Source organism: Periplaneta americana, chromosome 12, assembly GCF_040183065.1.
Source record: "Periplaneta americana isolate PAMFEO1 chromosome 12, P.americana_PAMFEO1_priV1, whole genome shotgun sequence".
Classification (NCBI taxonomy): domain Eukaryota; kingdom Metazoa; phylum Arthropoda; class Insecta; order Blattodea; family Blattidae; genus Periplaneta; species Periplaneta americana.
The window spans coordinates 1,304,909-1,331,649 of NC_091128.1; the positions used below are offsets into that span (position 1 = coordinate 1,304,909).

General features: G+C 36.8%; 1 protein-coding gene across 1 annotated transcript; it reads right to left on the bottom strand.

Annotated features, from left to right (window-relative positions):
* Positions 1–436: 436 nt before the first annotated feature.
* On the bottom strand, positions 437–26,732 carry LOC138710113 (catalase-like). The gene is made up of 10 exons (XM_069840748.1): positions 26,575–26,732; positions 17,111–17,285; positions 14,552–14,693; positions 11,252–11,402; positions 10,660–10,839; positions 8,539–8,730; positions 6,304–6,456; positions 4,697–4,929; positions 2,977–3,109; positions 437–747 (listed from the first exon to the last, which is right to left on the bottom strand). Exons 1-10 carry the CDS (start codon positions 26,689–26,691, stop codon positions 658–660), a joined length of 1,566 nt encoding a protein of 521 aa, XP_069696849.1. The 5' UTR covers positions 26,692–26,732; the 3' UTR covers positions 437–657.
* Between the last annotated feature and the right edge of the window lie 9 nt (positions 26,733–26,741).

Sequence of the window (26,741 nt, forward strand, 5' to 3'; positions counted from 1 at the left end):
TTCTCCAGACGTATGTCCATAGAACTTTTACACTTGTATGGCCTCTTGAAAACATTTGTTTATTGACCTACTTTATAACCCATTTCCAAAATTGAAATATTTTGTCACTGTATACAAGACGGCTGCCAACTTCAACAAACGCAGTCTACGACACTCCGAGTGGCCATTTTGAGCACTTCCTGTAATGCTAGGCAGATCGAAATTACTGACTTACGAACATGACTGTAACTTGGATAAATGCTTATATGTGCCTGTTGCGTTGTTTGTAGGTCTGCTGTCCATCAGTGAATGGTTCGCGCATGTTAAGAAACACCCTGTATTATTATACTTTCCAAGCACATTGTACAAAGTCTTCTAGAGTAACGATGTGATTTAGATGGGGATTTTTTTGTTCTATCTTCGCCCATTCTAAAATAAAACACTGTAATTCATTACATTCTTTTCGAATTAAGTAACGAATCACTTGAATTTATTACCGTTCTTCTGGTGTTGATCTGTATCACATGACTTTTTCTCTTTCCAGAAATCAACTAGTACAAATATTTCCATTTTAACATACAGTAAAATGTGCTATGATGTAAGTACTCTATGGGATTCCCCCCCCCCCCCCCGGTACAATGCTTCATATATCGCGGACGTCATTCAGTTCACTTCACTTTAAGGTACATTGACGTGTTTCCCCAGGCCTGCAGCCAGCCTGATGCCCAGTTCGCTGTCCACCCGACTGAACATGTGCACCGCTCGGACCTGCAACAAACATAGCACGACTCTATCAGAACTAACTTACAATTTGACTTACCTGCGTTTTCCTTTCAGTTTAGCCCGAACCTCCTTTCAACAGTCATTTAATCACTGTAATGCTCCATCTCCATATTCCAGCTGACTAGCGTAACTCAATCATCTACAAACTTTTTTCCACACAATTTGAGTTATAGAATAGATTTGAGATTCTGCTGCGATATATTTTAATTAATGTTCCCTATAGGCTGAAATAATATCGTTATTGTCGAAATCCGTGGATTTTGAAGGACGATAAAATCCTTAGTATAGCTTATTTCAGGAGTGAAATGGCCGTGTTGTAAATTTTCGGAATGTAAACGAATCCTGTTCCTGATACAAGACTTCAGAAAAAATGGTTGACTATTTGTCGACCGTGTATAATTTCGACGCGGAATAACCTATATCCTAAATAAATAATCCCTGTGCCGATCAGAAATGGCAATAAACAGTTGAGTAATTTTTACCTCGCTTCTGAAATGAAGATGTTGGCCATCTACAGTACAAGAATCACGTCTTTCAGGATGAGTAATAGACCGTGTTTTTCGCTTCCTTCAGCTATTGCCATTTTCATTATCTGTATAGGCTAAGAAATAAAAGCACCGACTGGCAGGACAGCAACAACAATGAATGCCAGAGCGAAGTTGTAATATTGATGTTCTACAGTAGTAATAAATGTACACCGCTTGCACGTTTATATTGATTTGGCATATTGAAAAATTAAAAGCGAATCTTTGCCAACCTTGCTTTTCACATCGTAATGAGCAAACTTCGCTTTGCATAAATGAACATTTATAAGAAAAACGCAGTGCGAGTTGAGATGGACTCTATACGGGTGTATTGAGAATAAAATACAGAAATGAACGTTAAAGGAGTTTGATAGGAAGTGAGAGATAACATATTAGTGATGATCGAGAAATAAAATTTCAGTTTAGAGCTAATTTAATAATTTAGAATACCAGAAGAGTTGCAATAGAATACAGTAATGTGAAATAACATGTTGACAATACAAGGTACCGTATTTACTTATATGCCATGGTATTTCGAAATCGCTTCACAGCTAGAATATGGTACATGTAAAAAAAATCTTAGTAGTACTACAAAGTCTTAATTATAGTCACAGTCTAGTTCAAAAATATACAGAAGAGTTTCACAATACACTAATGCAACACAAAGGGTTAATATCGATATTTAATAAAATACAAATATTCATGCAGTGTTGTTTAATGTCATAAATTCACCTACAGAATACTGTATAAGGCGAAAACAAAAAAATCGAAAAATCGAAAGAGGAGAATTGGGAGGACAAATTTAAAAGGTACGCAAACGCGTCCTTGCAAGGGGTTGGGGGCTGTAAGAAACTAAATATGTGAGCTCCAAGCCTGTTGGCCACTAGTCTCACTCCGGGTTACGCTGCTCCACTGAAGGAGTTCTAGAAAATTTTGAAGGGGAAACCTAAAATGGACGTAACGTCTTATGAATAGAAGGCGTGAGAAATTAGACACTTCTTTAATTTGGCCTTAAATAATCTTATGCTTTGAGTGTGATTGTTTGTAGACATAGGGAGGCTACTACAAATTTTTACTGCCATATAACGCACTCCTTTTTGATAGCACGATAGTCGTTTTTTGACGTATCGTATCGTATGCCACGTCATATTATATCATATCACATCACGTCACATATCCGCACATTACATCACACCAGATCATATATCACCACATCACATCATATCATAAATGTATAATATGTGCAATATGCATGAATACTTTCATTTTTAATATTTAATTTGATATATTGACATCTTTCTGAAGCAATTAATCATAAAATAGCAGGATTATACTGGGTAGCAAGAGAAAAAATGGTGCAAGCCAATTGAATCGCATCACCATTGGACAAGAACAACAGCTATTAACATCTTTATTTTCCCTGATTCACTATCAAATTTCAAAATTTCTCTCTGAAAAAATTAGTATAATTTGCAAACATATAAGAATTGTGTGAGAAATAAAATCAGTAATTACTTAATTACTCTTGAGGTCTTTCTATCCGTGTAGTATTAAACGAAATAAATTCAAATTTTATGTTTTTTTTCTAAAGTTCTGTGGTCTAGTGACTAGTTTCACGATTACCAACTTCTTTCTATCCGTGTAAATGAGTAAAACTAGGTTTGCACCCTCTATATTGTTCTGCAGTTACCTGTATGAAATCCGCAGCATTCTTCAAATGATTCACAATATTGGACACCAGCCTTTCCTTTTCATCGGGTTTTAAAACGGTTTTCCAGAAGAGAGCAGGTTGGCTGAAGTTATCATCATCTGAAGAATTGTATCTAAAACAAAGCACATATATTATTCATATTCTGCTTTTACTGTTGATTTCAGAAGCATATTAGTCTAGATTGTTCTGGAAAAAAAGATAAATAAAGTATAAGGATCATAGGAAGCTCTTGATTGTCCTTCATGACACGGTACAGTAGCAGCTTGATGTGTTGGCAAATCTGCTTTACTAAACTATAATGAAAATATCATGGCATTCCTGTTTATATGTGGAAGCTTGTATCCTGTTATTACAAGGCATTACGATTATGTCAACTGAACTGAATGATAATGTTCAGTAGAGCCTGTCGGAAAGCATGGAGCTCCGAGGTTCGAACAGTGTAGGAAGTTACAGAGCTAGAAGGAAGAACAAGCATGGGTGAATAATAGGATGAGGAGCTGCGATCAGCACCAACTACCTTCAACAGGGAGAAGTGATAAGACTGACGCCTGGTGACGTAGATGTGAACATTAGATCCATTGCATAGTCGACCTGGCTGGCGAGTTGGTATAGCGCTGGCCTTCTATGCCCAAGGTTGCGGGTTCGATCCCGGACCAGGTCGATGGCATTTAAGTGTGCTTAAATTCGACAGGCTCATGTCAGTAAATTTACTGGCATGTAAAAGAACTCCTGCGGAACAAAATTCCGGCACATCCGGCGACGTTGATATAACCTCTGCAGTTGCGAGCGTCGTTAAATAAAACATAACATTTAACCATTGCATAGGGAATGCAACATCATGCAATATTGATGGAAGAAGTATGTACAAAAATCGAGGCAAATATAGAAGTGCTATATAATGATTTTACTTAACCTGGGAGAGTTAAGACCATTGGGCCTTCTCCAACACTCAACCAGGAGTAAAACTACGATACAAAGAACATCACAAATACACCAAACGAAGTACACATAAAATTGAAAGAGATAATCGTAATACAGTGGAAACAGTCAATAGGAATGAGACAGATTTGTAGAAAGAAAGAAAAGTGGATAATAAAATGAGTGAGACATTTACAATGTATAGAAATATGAGGCAATAATAATAATAATAATAATAATAATAATAATAATAATAATAATAAAATGGTGAAGTATAGAGCAGGCATCGCAAAAGTCACAAATTCATGACGCAATATAAATACTAGCCGCTACACACAAAGTGAAGACGGGGTGGAAAGCATCGATCGCAGTTAAGTTAGACAGCAGAGGTGGTTTGTGAACGTCGCTACCTTCCATGTTCATAACAAAGAAATAACAAGAGAAAGAAGAAATTAATATATTTTTAGGATTACATTATTTTCATCTGCATTCTTTTATTTTTTATTATAATAGTTCCATTCGGTAAGATCTGAAAATTAGGGGTTGGATTGCGAATCCCGCCCAGGCCACGGGTCGCATGTAAAGCGCACATGGGCCTAAATGCAGAACATTAACCACGTGCCAGTCACCACAAGACATTGTTCTCACAGAGAAGCAGTGCAACTTATTGTTCTGGTGTGTACGGATCTGGATTTTGGCGGAAGGATACAATTGATCTGTTCATATTTGGATCCATTGTAAGAGTGAACATTGAGACTGAACCCGCACGAGGTCCTCTTACCTGGCCACGTCTCCAGACAGCGAGAAAGATGGCCGATCAGGGCCCCCTGTGTTCTTCGGACCCCCAAAGCTATTGGGGTAGTAGTTGGGTGCTCCACCCTGGTGATGGATAGTGTGGGGTCCGTCCCGCTGGTAATTGGTGACGTGTGTTCTGAATGGACAGTTTACTGGAATCTGAAGATAATTGGCTCCAAGGCGATGACGTTGGGTGTCTGAATATGTGAACAACCGACCCTATAGTAACAGAATTGCAATTTTCAGTAGTTGCTGTAAAATAATCTTACAGTACATTCTAACAAAGTTATAATAATGAATCATGTTTGAAAGAAATTGATTATAAATGCAGGTTTTTCAAACATATTTTATTGAAACAATTAGCGTAATTATATTATTCATTATTTCATTTTAATATTTGCAGCATACTCGTACTGTAAGTACATATTGAACGGTTGTAGACACAGTATGACTATATAGACTACGGTACCATGACTATATAATCTGCACTACCATTCCATTCTATGCCTGGAAACATAATATTGAAACGTTACTTTTTCAATGATTGTAGATATACTTTGACTATAATTTCATTCAATGTATTTAGACACACTCTCAGTACTAACACTTTCTTTACCTCTTCATACAAGACTATAAATTATTTTTAAATATTGTATTGTGTTCCAAATAAATTATCACTCTATTGTAATTTTTATTTTCAGTAAAACTTTTGTTTCATAGATACTGAATATCAAAAATGTATTTATCAGCCATGCATTAAGGAACATAAATACGACTATGTCTTTACTATTACCAAATTATAGGAAATTATTATTTTTTAATCTTGCTAACCAATTTTAAGTAACCCAATAGTACTTTCTGTAGTGTAGTATGTATAGTAAATAGTATATAGTATAGTGTAATATAGTATAGTGAAATATAGTACAGTGGAATATGGTATAATGTAATATAGTATAGTATAGTAAATAGTATATAGTACAGTGAAATATAGTACAATGTAATATAGTATAGTATAGTAAATAGTATATAGTATAGTGAAATATAGTACAGTGCAATATGGTATAATGTAATATAGTATAGTATAGTAAATAGTATATAGTACAGTGTAATTAGTATAGTAAATGGTATTTAGATAGATTTATTGATATTAGTTCACAAACGTACAAACTTAATAACTTAAGAAAATGATCTATATACAAAAAGTAGTTATACATAATAAATATACAATTTCCTAAACTAATTAATCTATCGCAAATCTCAGCAATTTATTGGTTCAAACTTGCACTTACGCCTGGTTTTAGTGCATGTTTAAACCAATCGTGATAACCATTAAAACTTCAAAACTTATTTATCTGCTCCTTATAGTAAATAGTATATAGCTAGTATATATTATAGTAGGTCTATATAGTATATATTATAATATACAGTATAGTATATACTGTAATACAGTAGCTATATTATACAGCGTAGTCTATTGAAGCTGCTACGGTAATGATAGTTATATTTCCTCTTAATTGAAGCAAGAGTTTTACACAGACGAAGTTCCTGTCTATATCTGGATTTATTAATTAATAAGTGTGATATTCCATTTACCTGTAGCATTTTATCAGGGCTGGGTTCAATTCCTGGGATCATATTCGCTGGACTAAATCCAATTTGTTCCACTTCTGCGAAATAGTTTGAAGGGTTGCGGTTCAGAACCAGCTTTCCAACAGGGATCAGCGGGTACTCGGCTTGCGGCCATACCTAAACAAAGCAACATATAAGAGAATAAAATACAGAATTAGAAAGAGAGAAAAAAGTAAGTGAGAACGGAAAGCGAAGTAAGGAAAATATATTATTATACAGTATGACAATTATTATTCATTGTTATTGGTACCGGTACGGGAGGAGGAACCTGAAGGCCTGCACTGCAGTCTGAGGCCTATTGTGCTTACCACTCCTATCCTGTGAATGATTGGGTAGCCGAACGGCCGCGCTCTTGTACAAGTACAGCACGCCGCACCGTGAATTTAGCCCGGGCTACGGTATGGATGATATGTGAATTAATGATGGCGAAATAAGTCCGAAGTCCAACGTCGAAAGTTGCCCAGCAATTCTGCTTCAAATTATTGGTTGAGGGGGGGGGGACCCCAACCAGGTAACTTGTCTCAACCAGGATTTGAACCGGACCCGCTCGTAAATTGCACGCTACTCTGTGTTCGGCGAATTGCTATAATTTACAAGCTCGAAATGTGACACGGTAACTTCTGAAGGTTTCTGTGATGCGCAGCGTGGTAATGATTGTTTTGTTGCACTAAAGAATTTGTTTCGCACAGATTACACTCAGCCTCCCCCACATTAAATTTGGGGCCCAGGTACCAAATACAATAGCGGGTACCCTTCCATTTTAAAAATGTCAAAACCGCTTATTTTTAGAACAAAAATAGTATAAACAGATTTGATCTTATTCTAGCTGAGACCAGAAATAGTTTTCACTCACCTAACAGCTCGAGTTTTTCCTTCCGTGGCCGCTCCTTTTCGCAGGCCTACTACTATTCATGTTTCATAGAAAATAAAAACTATGCTCTTAAACAATTGAGTAGCTTAGTATCAAAGACGGATATCTGTCGTCTCCATAGTTTTGATCTAGAGGCAATTTTTTAATTCACAGTGTTCTTTGTAATATTTAACACAATTTATTTTATAAATGTAGCGTTAGAGTTTGCATATGGTTTCACTATAACTGGAAAGAGCATGAAAAGTTGTATAAAAAACCACAGCTATCTAAATTTCGATTGAGGTCAGATGTCCGTCTTTGATATTAAGCTACTCAATTTATGTATAAAATAAACTATGACATTTTGGACTATTTACATTTTAAACATAATAGTAGGCCAAGAAACGATATACTTATGAGTATTATTATATTAATATATAATGAGAATCTATATATTATATGAAAACCGATACAGAAACCCTTGATAAAGGAAGAAAACGATATAGAAGTAGAGGATTGAGAATTTGGAACGAAGAACTAGCTCAATACATAAAAGAAAAGAAACAAACCTTAACACTAGGTGCAAAAATAACAGGAAAAGTGGAATTGTTAAAAGAGAAACTAGGAAGATAAACGGAGAACAATCGAAAAATATATATCAAATCTACAGCACGATCTACATATATGGACATAAAGACTAAGTCTTCAAAATATTAAAAGATCTAAATAAAAGTGATAAAGATGCGTTACGTTTTGTCATAAAAAGATGGCAGATGAAACTTAAACATAAATTACAGTCTATATAAACGGAACTTAATAGCCTCCTTTTGCTGATGATCAGGTGATAATGGCCAATTCGGAGGATGCCTGCAGAGAGCTGTATATAAATTACATTTTTATTATGCCCTGAATACAAAATTGGGAAGACCACGAAAACGCTGGCGTGAGACCGTAATGGATCCACTAGGTCTGACACGTGAAGGAGATGATGATGATGATGATGATGATGATGATGATGATGATGATGATGATCTGAATACAATATGAAAATATCCAAAGTTTTAGTTTTAGAGGAAAGGATTCTATAAGAATTAAGACTGTAATAGATGAAAAGATTTTAGATAAAGTTTTAAATTTTAATTACTATGAATCTAAATATTAATATAAAACTGCAACAAATATGTGAGAAGAGAAACTTCATTGAGATGATGCAAGATCTACACTTCTATGTGGATCTGTTCGATACTTTGGAATAAAGCGTAATTCTGGTATGCATCAATACAACTAGTCTGATTAAAGCAGGAAACTGGAGCTTCTTACTAAAAACATGGTGACAAGAATTTACTGACCTTAGTGACGTCAAATGGATTCCAACGAAATCTCTCGGCCTCCTCAAAAGTCATGACTTGAATGTAGAAGGTCCAAGTAGGGAATTCGCCCACGGCGATCGCGTTGAATAAATCTCGGATGCCGTAGTCGGGGTCTGTGGCTGTGAGGTTTGCTGCTTCGTTTGCATACAGATTCTTGATTCCTTGATCTGTCTAGACAAAAAGTGCTATTAGTGATTGTAACTGATCCATACAACAATAACTGGCAGATAAACGTGGAGGTCAATTCAGTTTCAGGAGCCAAATCATTACTCTTGATTCGTCCCCGATGTATGCTATGTGGTTTCAGAGTCATGATTGTTGACAAGATATAACAGTACTGACAAAATGAGTTGTGTGGAGATTGTCGGTTTATGTAACACAGAAGCTTAATTTATTTTTTATTTGCATATTAATGAGTCATAGTTGTTAGTAAACAAAGATCAGGGATTCATTAACACGTAAAAATAAAATAAAATAGCAGCACAGTAGTATTGTTATAGGTCCCGCAACTACGGCTTACCGACGGAAGGAATGCGAATCAAACATTGCGATAAGAAAGAGCGGGCGACAGGAAAGGTCACGAGATAACTTGAATGATATTCAAGAGTACAGTCGGAAGAGAAACGACATCGATAGAATCAGTCTTGCGTTGTGATAGTTACATTACGACTTTAGTTTGTTCCATTGCATGTGAATACATGTCTTGTATTGCAGGGTATTATTATTTCATTCGTGAACATATGTTGCGCGTTTAATTAGCTTCGAATTTTTCTCTTGCTACGTTCTTTATTTCCACAGCGATGTCCTCATTTGTTCATCTTCTTGGAAGAGACAGTACTTCCATCGGCCCGCACCTCTCCCCCCCCTCGGCGTGCCTACATACACACGTCAAAACAGACAGCAACGACACCATTGCTTTTCGGTAATCGTTTCTTGCGCGAGCTATAACGATTTTTTAATGAGTAGTAAACATGTTGTAGGCACAGACAAAATCCGGTATGGATCGAAATACATAACATACCGTACCACTGAGTCGTGAGGATTCACTGACAGACGTTAGACAAATTTCGCCGGAGCATAATAACTTCTCAGCGGTTGTTTGGTGTTAATCATATCTCCGACTTGTGAAGGTTTTTTTTTTTTTTTTCACTCTTTAAAATACAACGAATTGAAAAGAACTAATGCATAAATAAAATTCATTTTACATTAATTGTAACGTGAATATCACAAAGAGTTTTCACAATAAGAGACAATTTCGGTGACAGGAAAGGAATACAATTAATAACATTTAAAATTTATGATTGAGGCAGGTCATCTTGACGCAAGATCCAATACATAAAATAACTAAAAGTTTCGTAATTTTGAAATAATTTGGAGCTTACAATGCAAGCATAATAATTGTTTGAGAAACCACGCATGTACTTAGTTACAAGTTTTAAGAAAACTGCAAAAATAAAAACTCAAAGTACTGTAACATTAATTGTTTTTGAGAGCGTCAGGTTACCCCAAAGTTTGTGGACAAGTGTTGTTTCTGAAATACCTTAAATATTTGCTGTAAAATTATAATAATTTGTATTTATTTTGTAAATTAATGAGAACAAAAGCTATTTAAATATACATTTAGTACATAATGTATTTTGTCCTCCATATTATAAAATTAAAAGCAAAATTGTAAAACTTTTTTAAGTACTTTTGGTACATCATAATAATATATTTTTAAAGTGAAGACTCTGGTATCTTATTGAAGTCCCTCAGGTGCGTCATCTCTTGTTACGACTAGTCCAGGAAAATATATCTTCATAAAATCTTTCTATTTCATCCTCATACTGTCATGACATCATCCTTTAAAATAAGGCGGGCATGTCTACTTTCTCCTACAGACGTGCAAATACTGCACTAATGTCATAAACACAATAAACTGGTTTTGTTTAAAAACTAACTTGTATGTAACCCGTGAAGCATCACTTCCATTTTGTTCTAATCTAATACTTCTAGATTTTTGTCTCTGAGTGAAATCTACGGTAAGAATGTTTCCATAAAACCTGTAAGTCTGAACAATTCCAAATATTGAAGCCACATAATTCCTATGATTATATATACCTTGTAGTGGAATTTGACATAAACAGCATCATTGTTGGCGTTGACCATCTTGAATGTATGCGAGCCATATCCGTTCATGTGTCGGAAGCCGTCCGGGATGCCCCGATCGGAGAAAAGGAACAGCACTTGGTGCGTGGTCTCAGGCCGAAGTGTGATGAAGTCCCAGAACATGTCGGCATCCTACGCACGGAAATTTGCATTTATATAAAAACTGTTTTTAATTGTTGAAAATATTTCAGTATTTTAGCAGACGAATGACATCGTGCACTGTTGTATCATGGCGGTGTGTTCTGCTGTATTGTTTGTAATGTGCACAACGTAAAAAATATGTTAATGGCTTATGAGCGAACATGTCAACGGACCAGATATTACTACCGGTTCAAGAAATAAATTGTTTGTGCTCTCTTTTCTTTGAGCGAGAAGATAGTATGGAAATTTCGCAAAATCTTGCTAGCGTAGCACAATAACAACTTGTACAGCCGCCATGATAGCCATTGAACCTTCCAGCAGTTTTGTTCCTATTCCGCTGCAGCGTGACGTCACTGATGCCCGCCGGTCCGGTGAGATTCGGAATACGCTGTAAGCAAGTCACCTTGAGATGAGTCATGGGGTTCCTCTTCTGCGTGTGGATGAACAGAGGGAACATCATGGGGTCCCGAACGAAGAAGATTGGCGTGTTGTTGCCCACCAGGTCCCAGATGCCGTCGTCTGTATAGAACTTAATGGCGAAGCCTCGGGGATCTCTGTGGGCAGAATTTATTGTTGGAATCAGCACTTTCATTTATTATTATTCGTTAGCATTGTTATCTGTTCTATGAAGCTTCTAAGGTAAAATAATCACTATTTAACAAGCTGTTAAACAAGTCCACCACCACCACCACCACCACCACCACCACCACCACCACCACCACCACCACCACCACCACCACCACCACCACCACCACTGCTAAACTTCATAGTGCAACTTCTGTCATAACTAGGCTTGTAATGTTGAGGACGGTGTTTCAAGTTGACTATCCGTTCGCCAGTCACTACCGTAGCATGCGTAAACAGTGTACCTGTTGAATACCAATGCCGAAGATTAAAGGTTCTCAAGCGCATATTTTTGTAGTGGAATTTGGTGAGTGTTTTGAAGTGAATGATGGGAACATTACAAGTAAATTATATAATACAAACATACGAGGTGACAAGCGATATTATATACAGAGACGTAGCACAAGAAAAGAAAGGAAGAAACTCAAACCCATGAATAATTCTATGATAATTCTTCTGCACATAACGAAAGGTATATAAAAATATATCATCGTAATGCTATGTAGCGTATATTTACTTTTAGAGCTGTCCAGATTTGTTTATGTGCACCTTGTTATTCGCAGAATCAAGTCAATGTCCTCGTACTAGCCTACGTACCATATTGCGGTCAACATTACAAGCCTAGTCATAACCTAACCAAGCATTTTTTCTCTCCTTGTTGTTGTTTAGTGAACTGTCCGAAGACAAGGTCTGAACCTAACAAGTGATACCAAGAAGGCACCACTTGTGAGGCAACTAGACCAGGAGATAATGGGATAGGGTGGCCAGTTCTTTTCCCCCTCCATTGCATACATCGCTGACAAACTACTTATTGCCCTAATCAGACTTCAGATGCATACAAACAATTGTTCTTCCTCTGACACATATCGTGAAGTGAGATGTACTGCCTGATAATATGTAATCTTACATATCAGCCAGAACTCAGACGATTTTCTTTCCTTAGAAAATAAAACTGACTGGATGTGAAAGAAACTGTTTCTGCGATCCCTTGATAGCCGAAGAAAATGTGGTAGATTATACATCAATGAATTGTTTCCCTTTCTTGTGTTGTATAGGTGCCAGCGATCTGTCTTCAGACAAAAGTTAAATCACTGTGCATACGGAAGTTCGTCAGGTGAAAACGATCCTTTGTTTAATTCGCCGAAACTCGGAAACCAGTAAAGATTCTGAGTAGCAGCCACTTTTGAAAGTAATTCTCATTCTTTCTAAACATTTCTCTTTCCTTGATCCCATCTAAAGTGAAAAGTGAAAACTTCTGTCGCTTATCAACTTTTGAGGGTGTCAAAGTTTATTTTGAACGGATAACTTCGACGTTACTATTTTTTCCTCACTTTCCACAAAATAAGATATCGATTTCGAAATTTTTCTTTGCTTTCCTTAGATATTTATCTATGAATCCTAAAAATTACAGCGCGATTGATTATCATACGAGCTACGACATGATATTTAGCGGTGCGGCAAATAGCGTCCTCGTCTGCCAGTTGTAAGAACCATTAAGTTATACCTAGTCCTTATAGCAGCGGTGACCAAACTGGGTATTGTGATTACATCGTGTAGTCAAAGACGTTCATACTGGTAAGGGGAGTTTTCTGTACATTGCTCTCTGTCGTTCACGCACTAAAGGTAAGCAGTGTCGGTACCTTGTCGCTCTATAAACCTCTATCTCTAGCAGGAACAGAAGATTTAGCACAGAATGGGAAGAGGAATTTATTCGCTGTTCTGTCGGAGAAACTGTAATATGTTGCTTTGCTCAACGGTTCAATTAGTAGTATTAGGCCTATATAGAAGCGACATTACAGGGCATTACAAGTATATTATTATTATTATTATTATTATTATTATTATTATTATTATTATTATTAGCAACTGTTACCATAATTTTTATATACGTGCCTGAATATATAGGCCTACATCTTCCCTTGAATCATAAAATAATTACTAGACTACTCTATATCTCCATTTTAATTATTTTAATCTTTTGAAGACTTATCAGTTATTTACTAATTATTGATTTAATAATAATAATAATAATAATAATAATAATAATAATAATAATAATAATAATAATAATAATAATAATAATATAGAGGAACTGATTGAATATTACGTGCCAGTGTAGTAATGAAACTAGCTATTAAACTCCAAGAACTGAAATCAGCCTTAAATCGTCGTCATGAAGAGAAAGATGATATAAATAAATGTAAGGAAGCCAGCTATCTAGTGGGAACGAAATAGCTCGTTCTCTTAAGCCTTTCAACGGAGGAGAGTTTTATAAAAGCGTAATGATCAAGGTGGCTGAAATAATTTGTCCAATGAAAGTTTTTAATTAATTTTGAAAAACTGCGCATTTCTCGACTAAATATCCAGAAGAGAATTCAGGAGATTTTTTATTGTGTTCATGGGGAATATTGAAAAAAAAAAAAAGCAAGAAAATGATATTTATTACTGGCTCTTGATGACAGTAGTGACATTACTGCTACAGCATAGCTTGCTATTTTTATTAGCGGGTTGATGAAGAACTCAATGTTAGTGCACGAACCATCACTGGTTGTAGTTTTCATGTCATGCACCTCTCCCCCGTCCCTTTACTTCATAGACTGTTTCTCGTTATAATCATTGCCGTTCGAGTTATGGTCACCGCTGCTTTATAGAGCCTAGTGTACTGTACGGCATGGTGAGTACACAATTTCTTCACGATGTGGTCTCTTCGTAGTGCAAGGCTAAATAAAACTAAATATCTTCTTCAGACTAATCCTATTTTAATAACTATATTTCCGGAATGTATTATGTTATACTATAATCGCGATATGAAATATGCCGTCTTAATCAGTTTGTTAACGCTGTTCCCTTCCTAAATTGGCCAACCCAACGGTTACAAATTATCTTGATATCTGTAACATGCGTGTATTCAAGGAACTGTTGTCAGTAATGAAGAGAACCTAATCATTAAATTTAAGCAGGTGATCAAGTATAATACCGACTATAGCCTATGTTGTACTCCATCCGTCTCCTTTCTTTTTTAAAGGTAACTGTGAGTCGTTTAAATTTTTAAGTTCCTACAAGCTATTTGATGCTGTACCTCACTGTGTCAGCAGAACCGCTCTCTCCTCCGACAGTTGAAAATCGCACTGCAACCGGTGTCCTCTTTCCAATAGTCTCGAACACAGTGGACTTGGTGTGCCTGGTGATGTCGTTGGTCACCTCGAAGTATCCGAAAGCACCTGCAACATTGTAAACCAGATCTCTGGAGGTCCAATACATAAAAGGGAAACTTAATTTTTAAATATTTCTCCAAAGTCCCAAAATTATTTAATTTATGAGTGAAGTAACTTCTTTACCACTTTCTTTTGTTCGTATTTCTAATGTTTATAGGTTATATTACCGGTTGTTCTCTATGGTTGTGAAGCTTGGACTCTCACTTTGAGAGAGGAACAGAGATTAAGGGTGTTTGAGAATAAGGTTCTTAGGAAAATATTTGGGGCTACGAGGGATGAAGTTACAGGAGAATGGAGAAAGTTACACAACACAGAACTGCACGCATTGTATTCTTCACCTGACATAATTAGGAACATTAAATCCAGACGCTTGAGATGGGCAGGGCACGTAGCACGTATGGGCGAATCCAGAAATGCATATAGAGTGTTAGTTGGGAGGCCGGCGGGAAAAAGACCTTTGGGGAGGCCGAGACGTAGATGGGAAGATAATATTAAAATGGATTTGAGGGAGGTGGGATATGATGATAGAGAATGGATTAATCTTGCTCAGGATAGGGACCGATGGCGGGCTTATGTGAGGGCGGCAATGAACCTCTGGGTTCCTTAAAAGCCAATAAGTAAGTAAGTAATGTTTATATTAGTTAGTTATTTTAAGACGCTTTCTCAATTGCTAAGGTAAGCTATCGTCTGAATGAGGTGAAGATGATCATGCCAGCGAAATTAGTCCAGGGGCCAACGCCCAGCATTTGCTCTTATTGGGTTGAGGGAAAACTCAACCAGGTAACATCTCCAAATCAGGATTTGAACCCGGGCCCGTTCCTTTCACAGTCAAACATGCTAACCCTTATTCCACAGCGGTAGATTGCTTCCTAATGTAAAACTCTTAAATACTTACAATGTTTCGTGAGGCTTGAGATTCGTAGAACTCGCCCAAGGCATATATATATAGAGAGGATGGTTTTAAGCGACAGAGTTTGTCTTATTGTGAATTGATTTCGCTCGGTTGTTCTTTGTGTATGGTAAGTCGTTTGAGTGTTCTAGTGACTTTGTCTCACGTCCTTAGCATGCCAATATCGTTATAGTTGTTTCGTGTTACTTTTTACAGACAGTTACTAGCTTTTTGCTAATAACATGATGAGGACAGAATACGACAATAAGTATGGAAAAGAAGAAACATAGTAAACAATGCGAAAGTTTCTAACTTCATTTTTTGAATCCGCGGATAAATATACATAGCACGGCACGAATTAAACATTAACATCACAGTTGACCAGTGTTATGAGCCAACACTTTTATACATTCGTTTGGAAATATTTTTGGACATTTCATGCGAACGTGCTTTCTATTAACTAACATCCATAATTTGAATATTAAGTGATAGAAAGCGTATTCAAGGCCCATGTGCTTTCGTTGAGGATATTTTATATTTTTACATGCTTCAGAGGTTTGGTGCCGATAATGTTAAAGTAGTACAACATGGGGAAGCCAGAATCGTTTAGTTCCCTCAAAAGTCTTATCTTTACAAACTAGAAACCAAAAAAGAGTTGGGTACTCCACGAAGAATGTTTTTCCTGCAATATGTTTATTGTGTTGGAGGTAATCAAGTCTTATTTACCAATTGCACTTTCTACTTAACCCGTACTTAGTGGTGATTCAATCATCTGTATCACGTGCTGCAAATATGTAGACTGTGTTTTGATATTTAACATTCAGATTGATGCTCGTTTCCAGAATATTTTGGAACCAAATTGTCAGTAACAAATAATAATAATAATAATAATAATAATAATAATAATAATAATAATAATATAACGAAGTACGAGACGTGCATTTTATGTCGTGTCTCGCAGTTTCATATTTTAAACCGTAGATCGCATTACGATAATTTTAAACGAAAAATTATTCACGCATTACATAATGACAGGAACAATAAAGTAACATGAGGAATGTTAACCTAGAGCACAAAATGTCATAAGTCAAACCAAATAGCTTGCTACTGCAATAGTGGAAAGTAATGATTAATAAATAATACGCATGTGGTTAGCGACAGCGTCGCCAATGCCATCTAGCGACTCGCTATGAGAACAAATACATAGGCTATATTTAAACTTAAAGAGAAAAACGCTAGTTTGATATTTAAGAAACGTAATAACTAATAAATTCAAAGCTCATTCTTTTTGTTTTTGTACTATTGTCATTTATATGAATTGTAAAATAAAATCTGAATTTTAGTAAGGAAATGGGAGGAAGGAAAATTACTAGAAAAATAAATAAGGATTATCCAGTCATTTGAAAGAAACGATTTGTTTATGTATTAACTATGTGCGATCTTCTTTCATTTTATATTTTTGTAGCCTTTGAAAGTCACAAATGAATTGTCTGCCAGCAGTCTCGTGCAGTAGCAAGCTGTTTGGTCAACTGACCAGCGCCCTTGGCGTGCACCACTCTCTCCGGGATTCGCTCTCGATCGAAGTGAGCCAGCTCGTCCAGGAACTCCACGTCTTGCAGCAGCATTGGGCCGCGAGGTCCAACGGTCAAGCTCGACTCCTTGTGGTACACAGGCACGCCGTATCCAGTCAAAATGTTGGCCTTTCCAGTCTGAAATAGCAAAAATTTGAACAAATATTGAACTGTAAGAAGAATAAGGCGTCTTATATAGACTTTTTTTAAGAGAGTAGATCTATTATTATTATTATTATTATTATTATTATTATTATTATTAGTAGTAGTAGTAGTATCATTATTACTACTATTGTTAATCTTACTATTATTATTGTTATTATTACTACTACTACTACTACTACTACTACTACTACTACTACTACTACTACTACTACTACTACTACTACTACTACTACTACTACTACTACTACTACTACTACTACTACTACAATTACTATTTTCTTACTTACAAATGGCTTTTAAAGAACCCGGAGGTTCATTGCCGCCCTCACATAAGCCCGCCATCGGTCCCTATCCTGTGCAAGATTAAGCCAGTCTCTATCATCATTCCCCACCTCCCTCAAATCCATTTTAATATTATCCTCCCATCTACGTCTCGGCCTCCCTAAAGGTCTTTTTCCCTCCAGTCTCCCAACTAACACTCTATATGCATTTCTGGATTCGCCCATACGTGCTACATGCCCTGCCCATCTCAAACGTCTGGATTTCAAGTTCCTAATTATGTCAGGTGAAGAATACAATGCGTGCAGTTCTGTGTTGTGTAACTTTCTCCATTCTCCTGTAACTTCATCCCGCTTAGCCCCAAATATTTTCCTAAGCACCTTATTCTCAAACACCCTTAACCTATGTTCCTCTCTCAGAGTGAGAGTCCAAGTTTCACAGCCGTATAGAAGAACCGGTAATATAACTGTTTTATAAATTCTAACTTTCAGATTAAATGATACATCAATAAATGGAAAAAAAAAAAAACTGAGCCAGAAATTGAATTCAGGATCTTCAAGAGTACGCACCAGGGCGCTTGCCTCATTTATTGTGATGTTGTTAGATGTTTCAGATTCCATTATGGTTTGAAAACATTCTAGCAATGGCTTCTTCTTCTCATGAACAACATTTATTGTTCTTATTTAAAGCTCCATCTTGTTGCCCCAGCTGATGGAATTGACTTTCAAACACATTAATTTAATACAGACTGTGTGGAAATTGAGAGAAGAAAGCAGGGATACTGGATACATTAGCAAAAAATATGCGAGCTTTGTAGGCTATTTTGTTTAGCGGCTCTTTCCATTATGAGATTCAACTGATGGGCACTTAATTTCACATTTCTCCTGAATTGTTAAGGTACTGAACTGAATAGACTGTAAATATTGTACAGAATTAAACATTGTTGCACTTGTTATACTCACAACGTTAAAGAAAATGTATTTAAAACTGCGCGCTACTGACAAACTGCTGCAAATTTTGCAGCGCCTGGAAACTCTGGATTCACGGCAAGGAGCTAGCAGGGTGAGGGGTAAAACTAACGCGCAAAGCTTCCGAGACGAGACTGGCAGCTCCAGGGGAGGAAGTGGCTTCACCCTATAGTCCTTCTCTCTGGTTTCGCTCTGGCAGCACCAGGGGAGGAAGTGACTTCACTAACGATTGCGTGCATGTCAATGAGAGCGAAAATTTTTTAAAAATTCCAGCCGCTAAATAGAGACTGTATAATAAACGTATTTCACAACAAAAAAACGAGACAAGAACCAAAATTTCTGGGGGTGCTGCAGCTCCGCAGCTCCCCTTTGAAAGCCGCCCCTGGTGTTATTGTTGAATGCCTGTGGTGAAAATCTACTTTTCTCCCTTCCTTTGTTGATCACTCTCGTTGAACTCGATTATTTTCTCGCCACGTCATGACGTATTTCAGTATTCCTCCTGAACGCAGTGTCCAGTTCTTCCCTGATACTCCTTTTTTCAAGTTTTGATAGATTCAGTGTTGAATTCTTATTAACCATAGAATCATCGTGTTTTTTTTTTTCATTTATTTCAGTTAGGTAATTTAAATCACACGCCTTTGTTTTTACCCAACTAGCTTCACTCTCTTAGCAAAACATAACAATTTATGTGTGACTATACAGCCACAGAGTCAGTTATTTCTTTAATAAATTTGAGGTTTGAACACAATACAAAACTATTTACCCTTACATAATTGGTCCTAAGAAATTTTGAAAGTGGAAGAGGTCCCCACAGAATCTTTATTTAAAGTTTTTCTTTTTCTAACCTAAAAGTTGAAAAATTATGTTACTAGAATACACAAGCATAATTTTCCGCCGATGTAATTTTATTATTCCTTCATTCATAGTTTTCATTCCAGAGGCGGATCTTTCACTGCAAACCCATCATTATCCAATCTGGATTTGCAGTGAAAGACCTGCCCTTGGGCAGAACACTATGAATTAAATGAGCATTCTAAATGTGCTAAGTGCCAAAAACAACTTTCTGAGATATTGATGAAAAACACACGTTGAGATACCTACAACACGAATGAGTCACTTACAGTTGGGCTACGACAAAGACAATTGAGGACGATATTCTCAAATGAACATTCCTCCCTTATATTGAATAAATGACATTTGAAAAATAAGCACTTAGGACTTCAATTGCTTTCTTTCTCCAAACATTTGCTTTTGTTATATTTCTTGTTTTTTCTTTTGCTGATCTGAACTAGCAGTAAGGAAGAAAATGGAAGGCGTAATTAAAGTGCATATAGTGACGCAATGCAATCATTTACACTTAGAGTACTTCATGCTTCCATGGTTACCATTGCACGCTTATTAAACTTGTTAAGAATCTTCACCGTAAATAAATTCCATGCAACTATCTTCTGTTAGCATGAAAGCAAACGTATTCGGTGTTTCAGAATGAAGGTTATCATAATGTAGCAGGAAATACCATTGATGTTTTGTTAAGAGTTAAGGAAAGGGCAGGTAGTTCTCTAAAATAAGTTTTTTTTTTTTTTTTTTTTAACTTTTCCCTTCGATCTAAGTTTATAAGAAATTCAATAAAATATAAGTGATAATCAAAATGATATAAAGGAATGTAACTATGGCTCTATATAATTCAAACTGCCTTAAATGCTGTAATAGTGTTCTGATGTCCTATAAATTTATTATCGAACATACAACATATACTAGCTAAGCGTTATTTAAATTATATAAATATGTTCTAAAATTTTTATGAATGAGGGAAGTTTTCATAAAACACATTTCTACAGAAATATATTTCTCACAGGTTTCTTCCTCGCTGTGTGGCACCCCTCTTTTCCTCCAAACATCAGGCCCTGGTAGAGATCACTCCAGCTCTGTCTGTTCGGATTGTACAGTACGTGTGTTGTACTGTAAACTTGTATTAATTTCTTATAATATTTCTGAAGTTCTTCACACTCTGGGCCTACTAAAGGGCACATTAGTTCAGATTAAGTAGGCCTGCCTGCTGTATTCTAGTTAATTTGATCGGATTTTGGTTCGGTTCGCATTATTTTAATTAATCTGCGGCATTTTAGGAAATCATTGCTGCATTTTCCTAAGCCACAATGAATATTATTATCTCAGGTAATTTCTTTTTCTTTGCCCCATTTGGCGTTCTATAACTTTTCTAAGACTACTGCAGATTGGCCACATCAATACTAATCAATAAAGAGCGGAATTTAGACAAAAACCCATTTTTTTTCTTGATATATACAGGTTAGAGTTTTAATATTTATATTTTTCATGGATATATACAGTAGGTGTAAATAAAGAGGGTTTTATAGTGCCTAAAATTCCTATTTCTACATTAGTGCCTATTTTCAAGTTTTTTGTAACTGTTTATTGTTTTTCTTAACATCCTGTACCGTTTATATTCCCAGACGGATAACAACAACTCCTTCCTAACAATGAACGACACAATAGAAAAGTACCTCCGGGTCACCCTTTCTCATTCTTACAATCTTTCAATCCTAAAATTCCAACTTTCAGTCGACCTGGGTAGCGTAGTCGGTACAGCGCTGGCCTTCTGTGCTCGAGGTTGCGGGTTCGATCCCGACCCAGGTCAATGGCATTTAAGTGTGCTTAAATGCGACAGGGTCATGTCAGTAAATTTACTGCATGTAAAAGAACTCCTGCCGGACAAATTATTATTATTATTATTATTATTATTATTATTATTATTATCACCATCATCATCGTTATAATCATTGAATCCGTCCACACCTGTGGAGTAACGGTCAGCGCGTCTGGCCGCGAAACCAGGTGGCCCGGGTTCGAATCCCGGTCGGGGCAAGTTACCTGGTTGAGGTTTTTTTCCGATGTCTTCCCTCAACCCAATACGAGCAAATGCTGGGTAACTTTCGGTGCTGGACCCCGGACTCATTTTACCGGCATTATCACCTTCATTTTATTCAGACGCTAAATAACCTAGATGTTGATACAGCGTCGTAAAATAACCCAATAAAAATAATTGGATGCGCATCGAAAATGAACAAGGTCGATCTCTGGAAGCGCAGGCGGCCTTGTAGTGTACCCCGCTCGCAGTCGTCGGTGTGTGACTGCGATGAGTTTACTACTACGTAGTACCTTGTGTGTAGGCCTATTAGTATATTTTTCTCTCTCATAATTCAAATTAAATAGTATCTGATATCTTATGTTTTAACAAATACTATTATTACTTATCCTGACGATGTCATGAATTCATTGTAATTCTTAAGGCTAATAAACATCTTATCTTAATAGATTAGTTGAAATTTGTTCCAAATTCATTATGAGTGTCCATAATTTTTATTAAGTTAAGCGAACCGACCTTCTTTAAAACTGCAGTCTGTTACTCTCTCTACTCTTCCAGACATTTCTGAAAGTATGCATAAGTTATGCCCTGTTTTTCTGTTGGAAAGGAGGCTTACAGATTTTGAACCACACCTATTGCTATTGTACGTATTTGTACAAGAAAGAAGGAAGATGCCTGTGCCCTTGTCATAATGACCTGATGCTGGCTACTGCTTGTGATGTGCGCTCTTGATGATAAATTATAAAAAATACTCGTATTTTGAATATCTTAACGTTTCACAGATTTGCCAGTATGAATTTTATTTAATACAGACATTTCCAGATATGACGTCGGAGATACAGTTCAAAGCGACTAACTCTGGTTGAATGGATGTATAGCAGTGCAGAGAGTAAGTAATATGCAGAAAGGAAAGTAGACGTCGGTTCCTCTGATCATTATGAAGCCAAGACTCAGCCCTGGCCGCCATGCTGAAACCGAGTAAGTGAAGCGAAATCTGTTTCGCTGTCAAGAAAGTGTTACGCAAATTTTTTTTAATAATATTAAATTAATATAATTTTAAAATCGAACTTCCCCTGTTAAATTCATGAGGTTGATGTCTATTATGCATAATAGTAAAACAAGACACAAATTCCGATTGCAAAAATAGGGAGGCTAAATAGAAAATAAATAATGAAATACAGAATTGGATTTACTATAGATAACAATAGAAAATATGATGATGATGATGATGATGATACATTTTAAATTCCCATTCTTTTATGAAGCATTTACAAATATGTAGGCCTTCTAGCTCATACAAGAGGTAGACTTCACTTCTGTTGTACAGTTCCTATATTATGTTATCCTACTATTTCATCATTCGATATGGAGTAAAAAGGAAATGATTTCAATGAAATTTCATGTGTAATATTAATACACACTATTTCTCTCTCTCTTAAAGTACTTACTTTCAACTTTATACGAGAAAATATGAATTCATTTGGGCCAGGGGGGTTACTGCCATTTTTCTATCATTTGTCTCAATCCCCTTGTTGTAAGCTATAATAATTGCAGTATTGGATACACTTGTAGGCATTAGGACAGCGTTAGAGCCACACTCTTGAGTTCTTTGGATCTAGCATTTCTTTCTTACTAGGATCCTTAAATCCACTTGAATTTTCACAATATGTGTTAAATATTTAGGCCTAGTTAAAAACATCTCAGATTTTTAATTGATCGCTATTTCCACTCGCAAGCTGATGAATAATCACGACTGTTTTCTCTACAGATGACAATGAGGATTCTTTACTTTGAAAATTCCGTTTTTTCGTCGAAGTCATTTTAATTTTTCCCTTAATTTTTCTTGCCTATAACTGTGAGCTGATAACTCCACTTCCAACAGGAACAGTTGTTTTGGAACATTTTTCAGAAATTTCAGGGTTGGTGCAATTACTTGCATTTGCATTTATATCTTCAACCGAAAAATTAAGACATATAAAATTATTTACAAAAATGTAGTTCTACTCCGCATGTGTCTTTGTACCTAAGTAACTGCATTTAGGTTTGCTTGACACAACTGTTTTTAATTAGGCCAGCAGCCCAGGACTATAAGTCCACAAGAACTTAAATGTGTCAGCAAGATACCAGAATTATTAATTAACTATAATAGCATGTACAGGGTGGGGCATGGGAACCAAGTGTTTTTAAATGGCTTGTACTCGGTCATTATGAAAGGGAGAGACGTGCGGCATGTGACAGTCCATTCCGTGGCTCATAGCATTTCACCTGCAGTCGGCATCATGGAGCAGTGGACGCATGTTTGCGTATGATTGTTTTATTAGAAATGGCGAGTCTGTGAGCTCGATACGGCGTGAGTTTTGCTATAGATTCAATATTAATAGCAATGATTCTGTTCCCGTGCGTGACACAATCTTATGTTGGGTTAAAAAATCTAAAAAAAAAAAAAAAAAAAAAGGCGTAATACTGAAGAATAAATCGCCCGGCCCCCAACACAGAGTGCGTACTCCAGAAATTTTTCAGTCAGATAAGCGATACTGCGCAGCCCAGGCCGCTCTGCTCGAAGACATTCAGCTGCTCTTGCAATCAGCAATCGTACGGTAAGACGGATTTTGCATGGCGATTTACATTTACACCCATACAAGATAGGCGGTTTCAGCAAGATGGGGCCACGGCGCATATCTCCAGAGCGTCAATGGCAGTTCTTTGCCTCCTGTTTTCCAATCGTCTCATTTCGAGATTTGGTGATGTTCCATGGCCCCCTCGGTCCCCTGACCTGTCCACTTCATTTTTTCTATGTGAGTACCTAAAGGCACGTGTTTACGAGGATAAGCCCCGAATATTAGATGAATGAAAGGACACAGTACGTCAACACATCACCCAAATCAACAGAGATTTCCTGAAAAGAATAGAGGTGAATTTTCGTCAGCGCCTTAAATAATGCGTCAACACAGACGGACATCACATGCCAGATGTAATTTTCCGCTCATAATTGAAATGGTATGTTCTCACAAACGTTGTTCTACGAATAAAATGTGTTGAAAACAAAAACTAACTGTTTTATGATTATTTTAAAAACACTTGGTTCCTATGCCCCACTCTGTAGTACCGACCTCACTGCGTTGCGCAAACGCCAGGTGTTGCGGTGTCTACCTGCATTGCTTCGAAGAACGAGAGAAGCCGCTATGACGTCACAGAGCATGCAGTTGAAAATGACTGTTGTAATGTGAGGGGGGTCAATGAGCAACCTACGACACGTTAATTTGGGCTTCTAATCGACTGTCATCGCCTCTGGCGAATATCAAACAGTAAACTTCCACATTTCAATACGACTCAGGGCTACGATGAGACAACACAGACTAATACAAGACAGTTTCGTGTTTGAAAATAAATTGCCATTGCATACATCGGAAGTGCGATCTGGTCACGTGGGAAGCGCACACAGTAACCACTGAGCCTCGGTTACACAGCAGCAATAGGCGACGTTTTGCTTACACTTCACCGTAAAGAAGCTGAAACTGTGGCGATTGCAAAAGAAAACCTTTACTTTGTGAAAGAGAAAATACTGCCTTTCAGCAGATCCTACATCTATTATCAGCAGTACATCTCGCTTGACGATGTGTCAGAGGAAGAACAATTGTTTGTATGCATTTGAAGTCTGGGTAGTGTAAACGTAGCTAGTCGGCGATAGTGATTCGTCCATCGGACGACGGACCAGGAGGTTAAGCCTGTCGGCTCCCTTGATGCTATTCGACAGGAGTAAGCTACGTGCCGGCATCTGGTTTCCCCTTATCCCTTGCTCATCTTCATCTTCCTCACCCATTTCCTATATTACACTGACACCCCGGTACACGACATAACTGCACAGATATACTTAATGCACAGCGTGACCCGCCGAAGTGGTGTGCAACTTGAAAAATGGATCACAGGCCTGCCATCTATCCATAATATGCGGAACCCAAATTACGTAAATGAAGTGGGTAGGCATTAGATACACATACACATGCATAATGGAACTGTTGTATGCATATTTAAACATAAAGCTATTCTGCATTAAATAAAGACAATTTGTTTTCTTTTTAAATTGGTAGGACAACAGAATTCTGCTCTGGTGTTTCTCACCCTTTTCGGATTACTCATATCCCTGTAGTGCGAAATCTGCTTTATATTTAACGAATTAAATAGACTAGATTTGGGTCATTAGTATATTGTTAATGAATGTAGTGTGTGCAGTAACTTGTGATGTATCTTAAATTGTTATTGATGCAAATAAACAATATTACATTAAATTTAAAATGTACGATGATAATAATAATAATAATAATAATAATAATTTCTTCGCGGCACCCATTAAGGGTGGGGACGGGTGAAACGTTTATCGTTATTTTGAGAAAAAAAATCATTTTTTGCAGAAAAGAAATCACTTATCTTTCATTTACATGTTGGCTAATTTTATCAACATAATCGTCCTCAAAATCCATACTTTACTTGTATTTCACAATTACAAACAGGTTATCGTGATAGAAAATCGACATTTTAGAGCCATTTTTTTTTTCACACTTTTATTTTTGCTGCATTCATTGACATTAAAAATTAGAGGCTCGCAACAAATTTTGATGGTAAGAAGTTGAAATATTTGCTACATGCTCTGAAGGGTGTGGTTTAAAAACTGGTTACATTAGATATATTTAAAAAGTAAAAAAATTAAAAAGTATATTATTCGGACACTAAATAAATTAATTTTTAAGCTGACTTTCAGGTCACTTGTACATTCGAAATTTAAATTATGATTGTTCTTTTAAAATATATGCTTGTCAAGGATGGTGCACAACTTTTTTCCTAGTCTGTAACTTATATTCTGTGGGAGTAGATACATTTTGAAAAAAGTAAAAAATTTAAAAAAAGTAAAAACTCGAAGTATCAGGCCTACATTGAAGCTTGGGTGCATTAATACTAAGAAGAGCCTGCTGTATAGAAAAAGTTCAAATATGTAAAAATTGAAAATGTGCCTATTTCACCCTTTAACCGCCCTTTCGCTCCCCAAAGGGCCGCTCGACCAGGGGAGCCGCAAAATGAGGGAAAAGGGACCTCCTCAACAAAAATGGCGCAGGAAAGAAGCGAACACGGTACTCACGTGCAGCAGCTTGTACGTGTTGAGCTGCTCGGACGCGGGGTCCCGCTGCGAGACGGCGCAGCAGCACACGAGCAGCAGCCAGCTGTAGTGCAGAGGCATGGCGACTGCCGCGCGCATCCCAGGGCGGGCTTATATACGCACGCACTCACGCTGTGCGAGTAAACCAG

What these genes read in the sequence shown, in the direction of transcription:
- LOC138710113 (XM_069840748.1), bottom strand. Translation starts at nt 26,691, where the DNA reads ATGCGCGCGGCAGTCGCCATGCCTCTGCACTACAGCTGGCTGCTGCTC. An exon ending in ACACGTACAAGCTGCTGCAC is followed by an intron (nt 17,286 to 26,574) that starts GTGAGTACCGTG and finishes TTGCTATTTCAG; the next exon opens with ACTGGAAAGGCCAACATTTT. An exon ending in ATCCATTTGACGTCACTAAG is followed by an intron (nt 6,457 to 8,538) that starts GTCAGTAAATTC and finishes TGCTTTGTTTAG; the next exon opens with GTATGGCCGCAAGCCGAGTA.